The 17,984-nt window shown below is 52.0% G+C and overlaps 1 protein-coding gene across 7 annotated transcripts in view; it reads right to left on the bottom strand.

Moving 5' to 3' along the window:
* Window positions 1-11,793, bottom strand: part of DCTN1 (dynactin subunit 1) — a 19,180-nt gene extending 7,387 nt beyond the window's left edge. The window contains exons 1-16 of one of the 7 annotated variants that reach the window (XM_006760010.2): window positions 11,459-11,793; window positions 9,538-9,783; window positions 9,210-9,288; window positions 8,796-8,830; window positions 7,819-7,839; window positions 5,335-5,352; window positions 3,897-3,917; window positions 2,469-2,663; window positions 1,923-2,120; window positions 1,555-1,759; window positions 1,404-1,482; window positions 1,129-1,288; window positions 904-1,008; window positions 543-734; window positions 338-454; window positions 6-158 (exon numbers count right to left, since the gene is read on the bottom strand). In XM_006760010.2, coding sequence (XP_006760073.1) covers window positions 6-158; window positions 338-454; window positions 543-734; window positions 904-1,008; window positions 1,129-1,288; window positions 1,404-1,482; window positions 1,555-1,759; window positions 1,923-2,120; window positions 2,469-2,663; window positions 3,897-3,917; window positions 5,335-5,352; window positions 7,819-7,839; window positions 8,796-8,830; window positions 9,210-9,288; window positions 9,538-9,783; window positions 11,459-11,491 — 1,857 coding nt within the window. In that variant the 5' untranslated portion in view covers window positions 11,492-11,793. Of the gene's footprint in view, window positions 1-5; window positions 159-337; window positions 455-542; window positions 735-903; window positions 1,009-1,128; window positions 1,289-1,403; window positions 1,483-1,554; window positions 1,760-1,922; window positions 2,121-2,468; window positions 2,664-3,896; window positions 3,918-5,334; window positions 5,884-7,818; window positions 7,840-8,795; window positions 8,831-9,209; window positions 9,289-9,537; window positions 9,784-11,458 lie in introns of those variants that run through there. The other 6 variants (XM_015561504.1, XM_015561505.1, XM_006760015.2 and 3 more) reach the window with 6 other exon arrangements.
* Window positions 11,794-17,984: the final 6,191 nt, after the last annotated feature.

The following is a 17,984-nucleotide window of genomic DNA, read 5'->3' as shown; positions in this document are numbered from 1 at the left end:
CGTACCTTGCAAATGAGACGAGGCATGAGCAGCAGCACAAGGACACAGTCATGGTCCCCACCGGGCCGAAGGAAGCTGTCGGGCATGAAGGCTGTCAGCAGGGACGTGTGCCGGTTGGCCTGGGCCACCTCCATCTGCCTCAGTTCCATCTCAATGGCCTGTGAGGTGGACAGGAAGGCAGGCTCTCAGCCAGGCTGAGAGTCCCAGACCCACGCTGCCTTGTTCCACCAGGTCCCCTGCTTCCCCGCCCCCAGGAACCCCACACCAGGTCAGTCCACACCACACTCAAGCTGAGCTCCCAGCACTTTCCCCTCTCCCGCCCACTCGCTTTCCTGACCTTGGCATGGGCCTTCGTCTCAGCAAACTTGATTTTGAAGTCAAAAGTCTCTGGGGGTGGCTGCTGCTGCCGCTCCACAGATGCTTCCTGCTGGTTTGTCAGTTCCCGATTCACATCCTGGGAGCAGAGATGCACAGTGAGGCACAGCTGGGTCATGAGGGAGCCCTGGGGTGATCCTGGGTGGAGAGCAAGGGTGAACAGGCACCTGCAGGTGGGCGGTCAGCTGGCGGTACTTCTTTATCGTTTGCTGGTAGTCTGCAACTGTCTCCTGGGCCGCCTCCACACGCTTCTGGGCCTCCCGTACCCGGGCGCCCGCCATGTCCAGCTGCTCCCGCAGCTCCAGTTCTGTCTCACGTGCATTCTCCTGCAGCTCGTCATTCATCTCATTTATTGCTTCCTGGGAGACCACGAGGGAGTTGGGGCAAAGGAAAAGCAGGGTAAGGGTAGCAAGCCAGGGTGGGTCCACTCACCATACACCCTGCTCAAAGGTCAGGGGTCATGTGTCAGTCCCTCTCTTAGCTAGTCCCTTCATCCAGGTCAGAAGTCGGGCTCTGCTCTCCTCTTACCAAGTCCCCCACGGTCTCTCTCAATTCCCGCACTTTCTCTTCCAGATTCAGGTTCCGGTCTGTCAGCATCTCCACCATCTCCTCAGCACCCAGAGCAGCATCCACCTGTGTTCCAGGGAAGGAATGGGGAGATGGGCTGCTAAAAGGTGCCTAGAGAGGAGGCACCTACAGGAGTCTGAAGGGACCAATATGGGGACTCTGGGAGAGAGGCTGGGCTCCCCAGACCTGCTCCTTGAGCTCATCGATGGTGCTCTCTGCCTGGCTCAGCTCCTCCTGCAGACGCTCCCGCTGTTGCCTCACAACTTCCAGTTCTTGGTTCTTCTTTTCCATGAGCTTCTGGAGTTTCACGTGCTCCTGCTTCTCTGAGGAAGAAAGATCCCGCATCCTGTGGGGATCGGGGGGGAGAGGAGGGAGAGCGTGTCAGGGTCACTGGGCAATGGCGCTCTCAACGCGTCTGCACAGGCGAGTGGGCTCCGGAGCCAAGCGGTGAGGGGCCCTACCTCACCAGGGCATCCTTCAGGCGGGCGTTCTGCTCCTCAAGCTGCTTGAGCTGATAACTGGATGCAGCCCCATCCGAGCCTGAGGAAAACCATGAACACCTTCAGCCGTGATTCCAGCCCCACCGTCTGCCCCCGCAGCCCCGGGCCTTACCCTTCTCTTCGATCTCAGCCTTGAGGATCTCCAAGTCAGTGGTGAGCTCCTCCACACGCTCCCGCAGCGCCTCCACCTCCTGCTGCAGGGACTCCGCCCGCTCCTCAGCCATCTCCTTGTCCAGGGTGGCCATCTCGATGGCGTCGGCAGTGTCCGCCATCTCCTCCATGTAGCGTTCCTTCGCTTCCAGCGCCTCCTTGGCTTCCTGGGGGGTAGAGGTTGGTGGGGGCACAGGTACAGGAAGGCCTCATGCGCCCCATCTCACAGAATGTTCCAGGCTCTGGCTCCCGCTGAGTTTCCAGGACACTGTTTCAGGCCCCAGGCCTCCCAGCCCCGCCGCCCTCCCCCCCCTTCCTCCTGAGTCGCACCTTCCTGGCCTCTTTGAGGCGCCGCTGCAGGTCTGCCTGCTGCTCCTGCATTTTGCTCTTCCATTCCTGCACCTGCTCCAGCTGGATCTTGTGCTTCTCCAGCTCTTTCAGCTTCGCCTTGTCTTCTGCCCGCTTCAGCCGCAGGGTCTCCAGTTTCTCCTCCAGGTCCCGTACCTGGGCCTTCAGCCCCTCCTCCTCCTGCAAAGAGACCCCTTGTTCTGTGCACAGTGTCCCCCTCCTCCCCACCGGAGCTTCTATGTCTCAGCTGGAGGAGGAAGGATAGGAATGTGTGCTAACATCATTCCAGCCCCAGACTCAAAAGCAAGTGGCATATAAATATCTGAGAAGAGACCAAACATATGGGGAAAGTGTGAAGAAGGGCAGAGAGAAAGTGTAGCTGAGTCAGTGGCAGGGAACCCAAATGCCATGTCCCAACCCTTCCAATCCGAGTTCTGGATCTCCCCCAACCCTGGGAAATGTCCAAGACCTGCCAGGATCACAGGCCTCTTTGTGTCTCGGCTCATCCTCACCTGCCCCAGTCCTTACCTTGGAGGGAGAAGGAAGTGGGGGGGCTGCTCCAGGAGAGGTGAGGGCCGGCGTAGGGATGACAGGTGCTGCCAGCGGAGTCTGAGCCGGGGTGCTGGGCTCACTGCTACTCAGCTCACCTGCTGATGCTGAGCCAGAGGGGCCCAGGGAGCTACTGGCTCCGGCCACCCCAGTACTACTGGCTGGCCGGGTGGGCTATTCAGAGAGGGTAGGGGCAACGAGAAAGAGTAGGGGGCAGAGGTTGTGAAAGAGAAAAAGACAGAATATGAGAATATGGCGAGGGAAGGAGACAGAAAAGGAAAAGGCAGAGAATATCAAAGCACAATGAGAACAGAGAAACAGTGAAGGGAAGAAAGAAAATGACACAGTCAGAGATAGTGACAAGGGACAGGGAGGAGGGAGGGAGGTGAAGGGGAGGGGAAGAAGGGATGGAGGAAGACATAAGATTATAAGGCTCCTCCCTTGGCACTGGCCCCACATTCCTCCCAGCCCTGGCACTCTCCCCTCAGAGCAGGATCCCTTACTCCCTAGGTCTCCCTTCTGTGACCCACTTATGATCATTCTAGCGGTTTAGTCCTCCCAATGCCATCATGCTCTGGGCCCACGCCCTCCTCCCCCAGAGATAAAAAGGGCCTCGGTGTCATTTCCAGAGAAAGAATAGACTGCAGTTTGTTCTCTTTCAAGTTCCCGGAGAAGACTGGGCTAAAGGTGGGGTACCAAGCTCTACACCCCGGCCTGGCCCTCCCTGCTCTTTGGGAGTCAAGCTGACTCTCCCTCCCCTGATCTATTTCAGGGGACCCTGCATGTAAAAGGGCCAAGGTGAAGGTTGTATCACAGACACCCCCTTGAAGCAAGGCCAGCACAGCCACGCCTTCTGCCGTCTCCCTCCTCCAAGACCAAGAGGCTCTCACCAGGCACCACTCCCCGGGCTGTGCAGGGCTGGGTGGAAAAGCTGCCCTGAGGCCCCTGGTCGTGGAGCAGACAGGCCTGCCCGGTGCTCTCCATGGAGTGCTGAGCTCGGAAGCTCTCATGATGGGCCGACGCTCAGAAACCACATGTTCAGACAAACACGCCTACCTCCTTGTCCCCTGACATTTGTAAGGCCAGGTTCTTCTTCACCTGTCTTTCAATCCCTGCCTCCGTCAAAACTAGTCAAAACACCCTTTTCAAGAAAGCCTGCCTTAACCACAACCACTCTCATTTCTCTTCTGCATTCAAACAACTGGCTCAGGCGTCCTCCCAAAAGCCAGAGTCTTTTCCCCAGGAGTGACCTGTCACTACCTTCAGTCCCCACTCCCAGGAAGAGAGAACCCAGGATGCACTGTGACAAACTTTTGCTTGGTCATACACATGCCCACATACATGCACATGCCTGGAATGTGTGTGCACACTCTGCAATGGCTTGCACAGAGGCCTGTGTTTTCTCACCTTAGGCCGCCGAGTTGTGGTCTGGACAGGAAACAGGAGCCAGAGAAGTCAGGAAAGAAAGGATAGTGGCACAAGGATAGACAGGAAAAGGGACAGCAATGAGAGCAGAAGAGGTAACAGCAATGGGGCGACGATTAGCCACCCCACCCTCACCCCCAGCCCACCCACTTCTCCCTCCAGTGAATCATCTTGTTCCTACTCCAGGAACTCAGAACTCTAACCTCCCATTGGTTCCTTCTCCCACTTATGCCCAACCCTTGCAGACCTCACCACTTCAAACACCCTGGAAATCCCAGAACCCCATTCTCCTGAACTGAGCCACAGGGGACCAAAGGCAGCAGCTGGTAGAAAAGGTCTCCAGAGACCAGGCCTTCTGAAAACAACTTCTGGCAGTCCAGCCCAGAGCCAGAGGCCCTGCCCACCCACCACTCCCAAGGACTTTCCCAGGTCAGCCCCCTTCTTTCAAGTGCTGGACTCCACAGAGGATCCCCTAGAAGTAACAGTGACAAGACTGATGACAGGAGACCAGAGGTGAGTGATACCAACCCAACAGAGGGAGATCAGGCCACAAGGCAGAACAACACTGCTGTCGTCCCTACCCCCACTCCACCCGCTGCCCAGGAACTGATCCTATAGCAGTCTCCATCCCTAGGGCAGAGGGCTCAGGTGTCAGGACCGTGAATACTGCATTAGCCAGAAGCCCAGAGCTCAGCAAAGTAACCCCACCCTGCTGCAAGGAAGGAGGTGGGGGTGGACAGCAGCATACATAAACTACTGCTGAAAACAATCTAGAATCCCTCGGGTTACTGCAAAGTGGTAAATAGATGATGAACTTCAACCCCAAACAGAATTCTTGCTACCCAGTATCTCCTGGTTCCAGCCAAGACAAGATTTGGCCTGGGCCCCGTTTGTAGGAGACACTGAGCCCAAGGAAACCAACCCCCACCCCTCCTACCCTGAGCTAAGCCTCCACGGCAGGTTGTAGGAAAAAACTATTCTAGGGTCTTCATCCCATCCTGGGAAAGCCCACTGATACAAGCCCTGGTGGGGGGAAGGGTGCTGGGAGTACAACCAAGCGTCATTCTAGCAAAGGTCAGGGGAGGCAGGTCTGCTGGAGGCAGAGACATCTGAACCTGCTTCCCCAGATTCTCACAGGAAGCTCCCAGAGCTGCTTTGCAGCAGAAACTGCCTGAACCCCAAGCCTGAAGGCCACTGGGTACAAGGCCTAGAACACAGACTCAGAGCCAAAAGCAGGCAGGGCAGGGAGCAGAATGCTCAGGGCATGGGCCATGGGAGTGACACACACCTCTCCCTGCCCCCACCGTCATCTCTACCCTCCTCCCAACCAGGTAGACAGATGAAGTCCCCACCCCCACCCCAGCAGCCTGCTGCCATCGCCCTGGCAACCCGGCAGCAGGACCAGAACAAGCAAGAGTACCTTTCGGGCTGTCGGTGCCTGTCTCATCATTGCAGAAAACCAAAGAAAGCCAGGACAGGAAAGAGGAGGGACAGAAGAGGATGGACACACAGAGGAAGGACAGACAGAGGGAGGGAGGGGAAGAGACCAAACAGAGGGAAAGGCGGCGGAGACAGATTAGTGCATCAAATCCCAACAATGCAGCCTCAGCTTCCCGGCCAGCAGCTTCCCAGCCTGCAAATGGCTGTGCCTTGGATGCAGAAGCCCCACAGACGCACAGAGGGGCAACCAGGCTCCTGCGGGCACCACAGAGGCGCCGGCCCAGTTCTCCAGCTTAGGCTTATGGCAGCCTCAGTGGCCGCAGCACCAGCTCCACCTGACGTCATGCACCCACCCTCCTTTGCTCCTCGGGGGTGGAGCCACTGCTCCTCGGTCACCTAGCAACCGCCAGACTCCGCAGACTCCTCCTCCTCCTCCTCATGACTGGACAAAGCCCTGCGCAGAGCCCGCCCGGCTTCTTCCTCCCTCTGAAATGTGTGTGTACATTTGTGTACACGTGTGTGGCTCCTCCCTCTCCCCTCGCCGACCATCCCCAAGTGTTTGTTCCAAGAAACTGGGCTAGGGGCCATTCCAGAAATAGTACCCTCTGGGGCCAGTGCATCACTGGGCAGGGATCACTGCTCCATCAACCTTGCTCATACTCATGTTCCCCTCAGCCTGCAACCCCATCAACTCTACTTCTGTCTCTTCTCATCAGACACACACACACACACACACACACACACACACACACCCAGAGCACCCCTCTTGCAGTGGCATTAGCTCTGCGGGGCACACAGTGAGACTCACAAACCCTGGGGACTTCAGCAGCAGCTCTAATGACCCTCCCCTGGCTGTAGGCAGGTTCAAGTCTGTCTCTAAAGGGCTCCCAGAAAGGACTGGCACCTTGCAGAGACGTCTGGGTTCTCTTCTGCCCTCCTTCTCAAAGCATGTTCTTTTGTTCTGGAGTTAGCTCCCTGTTCCCTGGCTAAGTGAGCTGCTGTGAGAGAACACGGGAGAGGAGACCTGGGGGGACCAGGAGCAGAGGGGCACTATATCCCAGCTCAGGCAGCCGGGCTGGGCTTTGCCACATTTCCCCCAGGACTGGGGCATGGCTCAAGCCCCACCAATATCAGGTCAGGCTGCGGCCAGAACTCCTCCATAGACATCAGACTACAGGTCCATGCTCTTCTCTACTCGAGGCCTGATGTGAGAGAGCCCTAACCAGGAGACAATAATTAAGGGAAGAAGCCAAATTTCTACGACCTTGGAATAGGTCCAGCATCCTTTAGAGCAGCGGTTCTCAACCTGTGGTCGCGACCCCTTTGGGGGTCAAATGACCCTTTCACAGGGGTCGCCTAAGACCATCGGAAAACACATATATAACTACATATTGTTTTTGTGATTAATCACTATGCTTTAATTATGTTCAATTTGTAACAACAAAATTGGGGGTCACCACAACATGAGGAACTGTATTAAAGGGTCGCGGCATTAGGAAGGTTGAGAACCACTGGTTTAGAGCATTATTTTCCTTCTTACTTCCCATTCTCACCTGAGCCAAGACCCAAAGCAAGTTCCAGCATGTGGTCTCTTCTATGCCAAGACTTCAAAGTGAAGACCCATCACCAACCAAGAGTCGAAGGGAGATGTTTTCCTCTTCCCTCCCACTGTACCCCATCCATAGCTTTCCATGCAAGGTCAAAGGGGCCTAAGACAGGCTGGCAACACGGAAATCACAGAATCGCACGTACAGCACAGTACATACAGGTCAGACAGGCACATGCAGGTCAGAGACAGCCTGGGCATGGGCCCAAGGCACGGGCTGGTGTGAGGAAGTGGCCATGGCAGCAACGGAAGAACTGCGCCCCACTCCAATGTTGACAGAAGACTGCAAGGGGTAGGAGGTGGGCCTCGGGCACAACACCAGAGGAAAGAAGAGGCAGGGAAAGACTGGAGGAACAGAGTGAAGGTGGGCATTCATGGCAGTGCCCACCCAGAGTTAGCCACACAGACTCTCAGGCTTTCCAACCTGGGATGTTCTTACTGTGATATGACTTCCCCACTCCTTGCCCAACCACCTCACTTAGTACTTTCCGCATCCCCAGCTCTCCAAGTCTCTCCTCCCACTGCCCCAAGCTCGGGCTAAGAAAGAACCCACAGTAACCCAGTGAAGGCTCCAGTCCATGCTGCTGCTATTTACAGTCAAGTGATCTCAGTCTCTGACTAGAAGTCCTGAGGCAAGGAAGCGCAGGAATTGTCCTAATGAATGCTAACTGGGCCTCGACACCGAGCCTGATATTCTTGCAGCCTCAAAAGCAGTCTGAAAGACAAGGCCGCCATGTCCTCTGGCCAGCCCAGCCCAAGGTCACACACACATGCATGCAGCAGCCTGAGACATGCAGGTCAGCTGGGGAGGGGGCTCATGGCCCTCACCCACCCAGGCACAAATAGTAAACACACCACCTTCTTAGGCTTCAGTCCCCGCTGCATGAGGAGTAGGAAAGGGAAGAGTTAGAGAACAGACATCACACTGGCTAACTGGCCAGACATCCGGAGCGTAGGTATTAATATCAATGCAGGCATGCACAGGGACAGAGGGAGTTAGGTCACTGCCAAGCTCTGGGTAAGTGAGGTGAGGGGTCCCTCAACGACCAGGTTCTAGAGCAGGGGTGGGCAAACTTTTTGACTCGAGGGCCACAATGGGTTCTTAAACTGGACCGGAGGGCCGGAACAAAAGCATGGATGGAGTGTTTGTGTGAACTAATATAAATTCAAAGTAAACATCATTACATAAAAGGGTACGGTCTTTTTTTTTTTTTTTTAGTTTTATTCATTTCAAACGGGCCGTATGTTGCCCACGGCTGTTCGAGGGGGTCCACACCTTTGCCAGAGAGCTGAAGAGTCTGAGCCCCCCTCACACACCCTGTGCGGAGCAGCGAAAGGAGCTGGGATGGGCCCTCTGCATACCGCCTAAAACAGGTGGCAGAGGCCCAGCTCCTTACCATTCATTTGTGAACAGGAGAGCCCCTTCTTCCTCTAGCTCCTCCCCTCCCCTTTCCCTCAGACCTTTTAGATCTTGGCAAGCTTGGGTACCAAAAGGTAGGAAGTAGACAACAGCATACTAGGGTCAGACCTGTCCTTCCTCTCACCCCTAGCCCAGGTCCCATTTGAGCCTGAACTTCTGGGCCCTAATAGTTGTTCCTTGCTGCCACCTTTACTCACCCCTAAAACAGCAACTCATACCCAGAAAGCTTCCTTTCCAGGGAGGATGGAGGCTGGAAGGCTAACTCCGTTTACTCACCTATGGCTTCTACCTGCCTGGCACTGGGTCTCCCTCCTCTCTCTTTTTCCTTCCCCTCCTCTCTCTTCTTCCTTCCCCTCCTCTCTCTTCTTCCTTCCCCTCCTCTCTATTACTTCCCACTCCCACCCCAACCACTCACCAGTTTGCTGGTCTTTGCAGCTGAGTCAGTTCCCTCTGTAGAAAGCAAGAGAACATTATGGCAGATAGGAAAGTTATAACAAGAAAAGATGGTGATCGCCCTAACTGGTTTGGCTCAGTGGATAGAGCGTCGGCCTGCGGACTGAAGGGTTCCAGGTTCGATTCCGGTCAAGGGCATGTACCTGGGTTGCGGGCACATCCCCAGTAGGGAGTGTGTAGGAGGCAGCTGATCAATGCTTCTCTCTCATCGATGTTTCTAACTGTCTATCCCTCTCCCTTCCTCTCTGTAAAAAAACAATAAAATATATTTAAAAAAAAAAAAAAAAGATGGTGATGATGGGAAAATCTTAGGATCCACTGTTTTCCACTATGGACTCCTGGATGTGGAGTGGCAACTTAAGTGGGTGGTTGTTACCTCTTTTGAGGGCCTTTGAGGCAGAAGAATCAGGTGTCTCTGGGGAAGTAGTATCTGCTCCATCTTCAAATACCTGGATCTGAGGCCACAGAATAGATTCAATAAAACCATATTAATAAGGTTATGCTGTAATATGGGGCCTTCCCCAGACCCCAAACAGAGCAGAAGATAAGGGTATATCTTCAATCTTCCCTCCCCCACTACCTCCCACTCTCTCAACCAGAGACTTATGTCCATGCCCAGAAAAAGGGAGCATCAACACATTAGCTGCACATGCAACAGAGCATGTGAACATGTGTGTTCGCACACAGAGGAAGGGTGTGAGTACCTGGGATTGGCGCACAAAGATGCCATGCCCTTCATCACAAGTGAAGTACTTCCTGCCTTGGACAGTTCCATCATTCTTGCCCTTTGCTTCATCCAGGATCACGCCCACCCATTTGCCAGTGGCGAAGAGTGTGGCTCCAACATAGGCCACAGTGCCTCGGTGCCCTTTTCCAATCACCTCCACACGGGAGCCCACTCGCAGGGGCCGGCCACTGGCCTCTGCACTCATTCTGTTGCCGCTGGGTGTCTGAAAGACACATGCAAACATACCCAGTTAAAGCCCTCAAAGGTGTCTTCCTAATGCATAAGAAGGGCCCCAGTCAGGACCCTGAACTAAAAAAGGGCCAGGAGTCACTTCCCTGGACCCCACTTACAGGGTGAAGTGGACCCCCAAATTCCCTTCTGAAAAAAGTCTTCTTCTAAGACTTCTCTAAACTCTTCTGAAATCTGACAGAATTTTTAAGAGTTTATATTTAAATTTTATAACAAATCAGAATTTATTGACAGATCTGTGAATGTCACCACATGGCTGCTTTCTCAGGAGCACTGCCCCCCACACTTAAGAAGGGAATGAAGCTCAAGCAAATAACTCCATTTAGAACAGGCTCCCCACAACCCAAAGCTCTGACTCGGGAGCCTGAGCTGGAAAGATGGGTGATTCGGTAGGCAACCCCACCAACCCCCACCCCCACTGTCGCCTGTCTTCCCTCTGTTTAAACAGCTCTCCTAGGCCTCTCTTCCAGAAGCACACAGTTGTGCCTCCTTCCAGCCCTCAAGTCATCACCATCCTTCCTGACCTGACTCCCCTGACCCCCATCCACACACCTACCATGACACTCCTGGCTGCCTCACTGCAGCCCACTGAACCATTTAACTTAACTCCCTTCTTCCTGACCTGAGCACTGTTCCGCCAACTCTCCGCCCGCCCCCCCCCCCCCCCCCCATGTTATATTGCTACAAAAAGTAAAACAAAGGCCAGGGAAATCAGGTTCCTCAGATCTGTCCTGCACCCTGCCCCTGAGACTGGCCAGCAGTCCAAATGGATGGTTAGCACTCTGAGGATGGACAAGGCAAAGGAATAGACTAAACACTGTCCTTGGGAAGCTCCCGTCTCTGACACACCAGTGATGACAGGACACAACTGAAAGTAGGTTCCAAATAGGCCCGTGGTTGAGAAGAAAATCACACCTGAGCCATTTTCAGCAATAGCAGCTCCATGAACCAGGGCCTTGCAGCACACAAATGAACGAGGTGTGAAGAAGTGACACCATGGTCCTACAGACTCCACAGGCTCCCTCCCGATGCCTTCACTTGGCTTCAGAAGGTAGCTGTGCAAGAGCATGTCACCCCCTAACTCCCTTTCCCAAAGAGCATATCCAGGAAGGTAAGGAAGGTTAGCAGCTCCAAGAGGCCCCAAGACCCCAAATCATACCTGGGATGTGTAGGGTGCCTCTCACGGACCCATCAATAAAAGGAACTGACACTGACACCAAGGCTGGCCCCAAACTTAGAGACGCTCCCCAACCTCCCAACCCTAATACGCCTCTCAGATCCAGGTGGACACAACAGTGGGTGCTGATTCAATCACAGCCAGAAGAGAGAGAAAGCAAGTGACAAACAACAAAGCGGCTCCGAAGAAAGGCTTTAGTATAAAGCCATTCCAGTCCACCGACCCCATTCAGAGTCCCCAAGACTGTCTATCCCCCATGACCAACCTCTGCCCTGAGGTCCAAATAAAGCCAAAGGTTGGGCCTCGCCTGTCCCCAACTCCGGGAGGGGAAGCCGGTCCAGCCTAACCATCAGGGCTGCGAATGGCCCCGTCCCAGCTCCAGCCTGTCTCCCCAGCCCCCACAGCCATGTCCATAGGCACCAGGCCTCTCCCAGCAGCCTTCCCAGGGCCATCGCAGATCAGGGCCACTTACCCGGCTGTACACGTGCCTCTTGCTCTGGGCCATGTTGCTCCCCAGGCCTGGCCTCTACCCCCTCCCTGGCTGACCAAAGACAGAGAGAAAAGGCAGAAACCCAGGCGGAGGGTCAGGGCCCCAGGCCCGCGTGGACAGACACAGAAGCCATCAGACGCGGCCCACCCCAGTCCATGGACCTGCTGGGATGCGGGTGGGGACGGAGGTGGGGACTGAGGAGCAAGTCCCCTCTGCTGCCCGAAGATTCCTGAGCCCAGAGACAGGAATCCTGCTTGCCAGCTGATGAGTCTCACTCTGCGCTAGTGCTGCTCTAGACTTGTCAGGGACCGTGCTAGCATCTGGGTCCTAGTGCCCCCAAGCTTCACCTAGGCCAGACAAGAAGGGCAGGGACTATGGGGCCAGGCCAGCGGTTCTCAACCTGTGGGTCGCGACCCCTTTGGCGGTCGAACGACCCTTTCACAGGGTTCGCCTAAGACCATCCTGCATATCAGGTATTTACATGACGATTCATAACAGTAGCAACATTACAGTTATGAAGTAGCAACGACAATAATTGTATGGTTGGGTCACAACATGAGGAACTGTATTTAAAGGGCCAGAAGGTTGAGAACCACTGGGCTAGGCCCAGCCACAGACCCTCAGCACTCATCTCCAGAGCGCAGCCCTGACATTCCTCCTCCACACCCACAGCACACTTTCCCCCAGGATGTGAGGCCTCAGCAGGCCTGAAAGCATCAACTGCCAGGGCCTCCACACAGCCAAAATCAGGGTTATTCACCCCTTTCTGGTGCTCTTCTCCCTCCCCTCTCTACACTCTGGACTCAGGGTCCAGACTCATGATGTTCGGGTCTGGATTTCAATCTCACGCTGGGCCCGAGGAGCCAGGCCCTGCCCAATACCCAGCGAAGGAAGGGCAGTAGCAGAGGCAACGTCATGCACACAGCAAAGCAAGACAATGCCCCAGCCCCACCTGGATGGCAAAGACTGCCAGTCCCTCTTCTCCCGTCTGGTTGTTATAAGGGTCAGGCTCTGAACCTTAAGATTATCAGGTTCAACTGGATTCACAGGGTAGTGGCCAAAAGCACAAGGACCAGTTTACCTCGACCACCTGCCCCTTGTACTCTTGGCCTTGCCTCACAGACATCTCCTTAATAAAAATGATCAGATGGTTTATTTTCTATAGTTCAGTAGTTCACGAAGTGTTTTTAGCCATGTATTACTTTTATAATGAAAAATGCTGCCCGGCCAGTGTGGCTCAGTGGTTGAGCATCATCAACCTATGAACCAGGAAGTCGCGGTTCGATTCCAGGTCAGGGCACATGCCCAGGTTGCAGGCTCAATCCCCAGTGGGGGGCATGCAGGAGGCAGCCAATCAGTGATTCTCTCACATCACTGATGTTTCTCTCTCTCTCCCTCTCCCTTCCTCTCTGAAATCAATAAAAATACATATTTTAAAAAAACAAAAATGCTTAATAAGATGGTGAATTCTAGTAAACGGTCTCCAGAGGACTATGTAACGATACTGCTTCATTCATTTTACCCATCTAACATGGGTAAGAACCAACAGACCGGGGTCGCTGCTACTAAGTAGCCAACAAGGGGTCTGACCTATGGCTCCACTGGGCCTTGTCTGAACTGGGTTTCCCTGGGTCTTCCTCCCCTCCACCCTCTAAGGCAGGCCAGAGAGCTTAATAGTAGAATGATGGCCAACAGCCAGGTCTGAAACCCCAAAACACCTCTCCACACCTTTAGTCCGGGCCAGATCCCCCAGGAAACCACTTTTCTCCTCTCTCGCAAAATCTCCATGTTGCCTCCTTTCTTCCCTAAACATTATTACACAGGCGGTGGGGGCCATGCAGATCCTTGCAGCATGGACTTCACATGCTCAGAACACTTTACAGTCTACGGAGCATTCTGGTTTCAGACTCAGGCTGCTTACGTCTAATTCCTGGCTTCACCACCTGGTAGCTACATAAACTTGGTCCAGCCACTTAACAGCTCTGAGCCTCAATTCCCTCAGCTGTCCATTGGAAAAAAATCAAAGAACATATCTCAAAGAGCTGTTAGGAGTACTAGCCGAGATAATCCATGTAAAATATTTAAGACATTGCCTGGCCCTAACTGGTTTGGCTCAGTGTTTGGAGCATCTGCCCACGGACTGAAGGGTCCCAGGTTCAATTCTAGTCAAGGGCCCGTACCTCAGTTGCAGGCTCAATCCCCAGGCGTGAGCAGGAGCCAACCAATCAATGTGTCTCTCTCTTTTACATGGATGTTTCTCTCTGTCTCTCCCGCTCCCTTCCACTCTCTCTAAAAATTAATGGGGAAAATATCCTTGGGTGAGGATTAACACAAACAAAAAGACAGTGCCTGGTATTTAGTAAGTATTCAACAAAAGTCAGCCAATAACAAATATGATGATAGCATTATCATATTTGGACATCACAGCAACACCATGGAAAGGCAGGCCAAAGAGAATGCTGACAAGGAAACTGAGGCTCAGAGAACTGAACCACTTTCCTGAAGTTACACAGAAGGTGAGAAAAGGAGCCAAAACTGCAGCTAAGCCTGCACTGAAACCCTCCGCACATCCTGTTATCACATAGCTGCAGGCTCCCAAGGCCATGCTCTTCCTCCAGACACACTGCCTTCAGAAATTCAAGAGCTGAGATCTAAGAACAACCTCACAACTCACTAGCCATACATGTGTATATATAGCCACCTGACTTACTGGAGGCTGTTTCTGCTTCTATAACATGGGAATAATTATCTACATTAATGTTATGAGGCTTGAATAAGACAAAACACATAAAAGTGCTTTGTAAAAAGTGCAGAAGCCATACAAGTACAAAAAAAAATCACCTGACATGGCAACAGATGGTATCTAAGTCTTAAAATAAAATATCTATACAATCAATATTATAAGGATTACAGACAGGAAAAGGATGAGCCAGAAAGAAAACGGGTGCCTGACTATGCCTCAGATTTTAGGTTGTGTTTTGGGTATGTTGAGAGGAAAGATCTACAAACACTTTAAGTTGTGAACACAGTATGAGTGGAGACAGAAACAATTTTGTTTCACTAGGGCAGTGGTCGGCAAACTCATTAGTCAACAGAGCCAAATATCAACAGTACGATTGAAATTTCTTTTGAGAGCCAAATTTTTTAAACTTAAACTATATAGGTAGGTACATTGTTATTAACTTAGAGTACTCCTAAGGCTTAGGAAGAGCCACACTCAAGGGGCCAAAGAGCCGCATCTGGCTTGCGAGCCGCAGTTTGCCGATCATTGCACTAGGGAATATCAAAGAAGACTAGCTGGATTAAAGTGAAGAATTCAAGACGGGTTCGTCTATTAAACTACAAGTCTTTTAAAATGGAGCCCACACTTCTCTTTATGACCCCATCACACTTAGCTCATGGAGTCAAATATTTATTGGCTAAATAAATACATTAATATTGAGATATACTAGAACAGTGGTTCTCAACCTGCCTAATGCCGCGACCCTCTAATACCGTTCCTCATGTTGTGGTGACCCCCAACCATAAAATTACTTTCGTTGCTACTTCATAACTGTAATTTTGCTACTGTTATGAATCGTAATGTAAGTATTTGATATGCAGGATGTATTTTCTTTGTTACAAATTGAACATAATTAAAGCACAGTGATTAATCACAAAAACAATATGTAATTATATATGTGTTTTCCGATGGTCTTAGGCGACCCCTGTGAAAGGGTCGTTTGACCCCCAAATGGGTCGTGACCCACAGGCTGAGAACCGCTGTACTAGAAGGTTAAGTATGGATAGTCAGGGAGTTTAACAACATGTAGAGATAGATGGACTTGATCCAATAACAACAGGAAGCCAGTCTCTTCCTGAGCAGGGGACTAGCATAATGAAAACCACTTTAGGAAGATCAAACCGGTGGCTCAGTGGGATGGAGTGGAGGCAGGAGCAACTTGGTAAAGACGGGGATAACAGCAAGGGGGCTCCTGCAATAATGAGCAAAGGGTGAGGAGGGGTCTGAACCAGGTTCATGAGAGAGAACCAAAGAGTAGAGGAAAGGGGCCCATTTTGAGACAGTAGCAAAACGCCCTGGGAAGACGAAAAGATTACACATGGGATAAGAGGCAGCAGGCCTGCATGGGCTCTGGAGACAGAGAGACCTGGCTACAGCTTTGGTTCTACTTCCTCACCTGTATGACTCTGGTCAAGATATTTAACTCAGAGCCCCAGTTACCTCATCCGTAAAAAGGGGGAAGTAATGCCTACCTCGCAGAGAAGTGGTGAGGATTCACTACGATTGAAACAAAGCATTTAGCACAGGGCCTGGCACAGAGTATGTGCTCAAGGAATTGTTGACATCGTCTTCATCGTGATTGAGAGGGTACATCAATGATGACATGCACACAACACAGTAGGGACTCAAATTCTGCATAAATAAATGAATGCAGGAATAAGTGAATGAATGAATAAACAGGAGTTTTCAAGCATGAGTAATGGAAGAACGATGATTGAAAACATGAACAGAATTGGTGGGGGGATGGGAAGGAAGACTAAAAGCATTAGGAGAAAGTAAGTCTTGTTCTTAGGGCCTCCTCTGGGGCAAATTTATGTGTGTACACTAACACATGTATTCCTCTATCTCCTTCCAAAATGCACCTGTCATGCAGGCAAAACAGGGCCCATTATCTCCCATCTACAGGTGATGGACTGAGTCTCAGAAGTCCAAGACTCACTCTGAGTCTCATGGCCAGAAAACAGCAGGGGCACATTTGACAGGTACCTAATCCTTCCACAGCCAACTGGCCCCACCCCATGTCACATGGGACAGTTCCAAGTTGCATGTTCCCTCAGCCAAGGAGAAGAGATATTCGCTAGATGTCTAATCTATTTTCCTCCCCAGTGATACTAAATACGACTAAAATGTCTAAGAAAATAGGAAGAGAGGAAGCGAAAATCCGTGTCTGATAAACTGGTTACCAATGATCCTGGAGAACATTTCAGAATATGACAGGATAACAGGTAGACTGCTGGGAATTAAGGAGAAAAAGCCTCTTTGGCACCCAGCCTGCACACTTCTCTCTTGCTTTTACTGACACCCCAGCATCCTTTAAGCCCTTTACCTCCTCTTGTCTTGCCTCACCTAACCTTGACCGTGGCCTAACCCAACTGTTTGATTTCCCTGATCCCACTCATAAAGGAAATCCAGGCAGTCTTCAGTTCACACCTGAACTGAACTGCATTAGGCACTGGGCACAGACTAGCTTGGTTACAAAGAGACAAAATGAAACACAACGGTAATTAGCAAGATCCAGACCTTAAGACCAGGGTAAAATCGGACATCTCTGAAAGGATGGCAGAGAAGGGGTAAGTGTGGATGGAAGTCCCTCAGGAAAGAAAAGGTTATGCTCACTGAGGGGGGGAGGGAAGCTGCGGGGGCTGGAAGCTTGGAAGACTGGATTCTAGGTACACACAGGAACCCAGAGAGAAAACGCATACAGAGAGCCCTTTGTTCCCAGGTCCTACTCCTATATCTGCTTTACAGATCTCATACGGAGAGGGCTAGACCCTAAATGGACTTTCTTTTCCTCTCCAGCTCTTCATTATCCCCAGAACTGTCTGCAGCCCATTCCCAATCTGCAGCTCTCTCCCTCTCCCAAAGTATCCCCTTACTCCAGGAATACCCAGTGACTAACAGGCCAACCTCCCAAGGGCCCAGACCTCCAAGAGCCAACAAGGAAAGCTACACAATATGTCCCACTTATGCTCAATAAAGGACCTTTGGCAGGAAGGCAACAGGCACTAGAGCGGAAGTCGGGAACTGCAACCTTCCAGTGTCAGCAGGAGTCCCCCTTAACAACCTGTTTGAAGTTGCTGCTGGTTCCTCTCCAGGAATCAACCAGCAAGTCCCTGGCACTAGGACCCTGCAGACAGGGAACCCTGAGCCTGCGCTCTAAAAAGAGAGATGCACCATTTCACAACTTCAGCAAAAGCCAAAGCAGCCAAAAAAGCCACAGCCACCTGGGCTGTGCTGGGCTCTGCCTTTTGGGCAGCTCCCTGGCCACTCCCCAGAAACAGAGCATTCTGTCCTTTCTCTTTTTAAATCCACGTCATCACCTGATCATAATGGAAATCAATCTTAAGTCACCGCACAAAGGCGTATCCATGGCAACCTCAAGAGGAAGGACAGAGAAATGATGCTCCAGTGGCTGCAGCAGAAAAGGTAAGTCCATTTCTCTTCTATCCATACCACCCACCATCTTCCCCTTTCATTCAAGTCAGGCATGGACCTCACCTGCACATTCCAACTGTCACACCAATGGGGAAAACACAAAACGTGGTTGTTAATAATCTATGCTATTATGTAAGGTTATAGGTCTTTCTAGTCCCATAATGGCAGAAAAAAATTCTTTTTCTGGCTGGCACAGGCAAGATCTCTTTTCTTATTCACTGTCTCAGGTGACACAGTCTCAGTCTACCTTATACTGGTAGTCTCTTATTTGTCTGGTCAGGCTAAGATACC

The sequence above is a fragment of the Myotis davidii genome, unplaced genomic scaffold, assembly GCF_000327345.1.
Source record: "Myotis davidii unplaced genomic scaffold, ASM32734v1 scaffold1477, whole genome shotgun sequence".
NCBI classification, from domain to species: Eukaryota; Metazoa; Chordata; class Mammalia; order Chiroptera; family Vespertilionidae; genus Myotis; species Myotis davidii.
The sequence above is the reverse complement of the archived record's forward strand: the minus strand, read 5'-3'. Positions and strand labels throughout refer to the sequence as shown.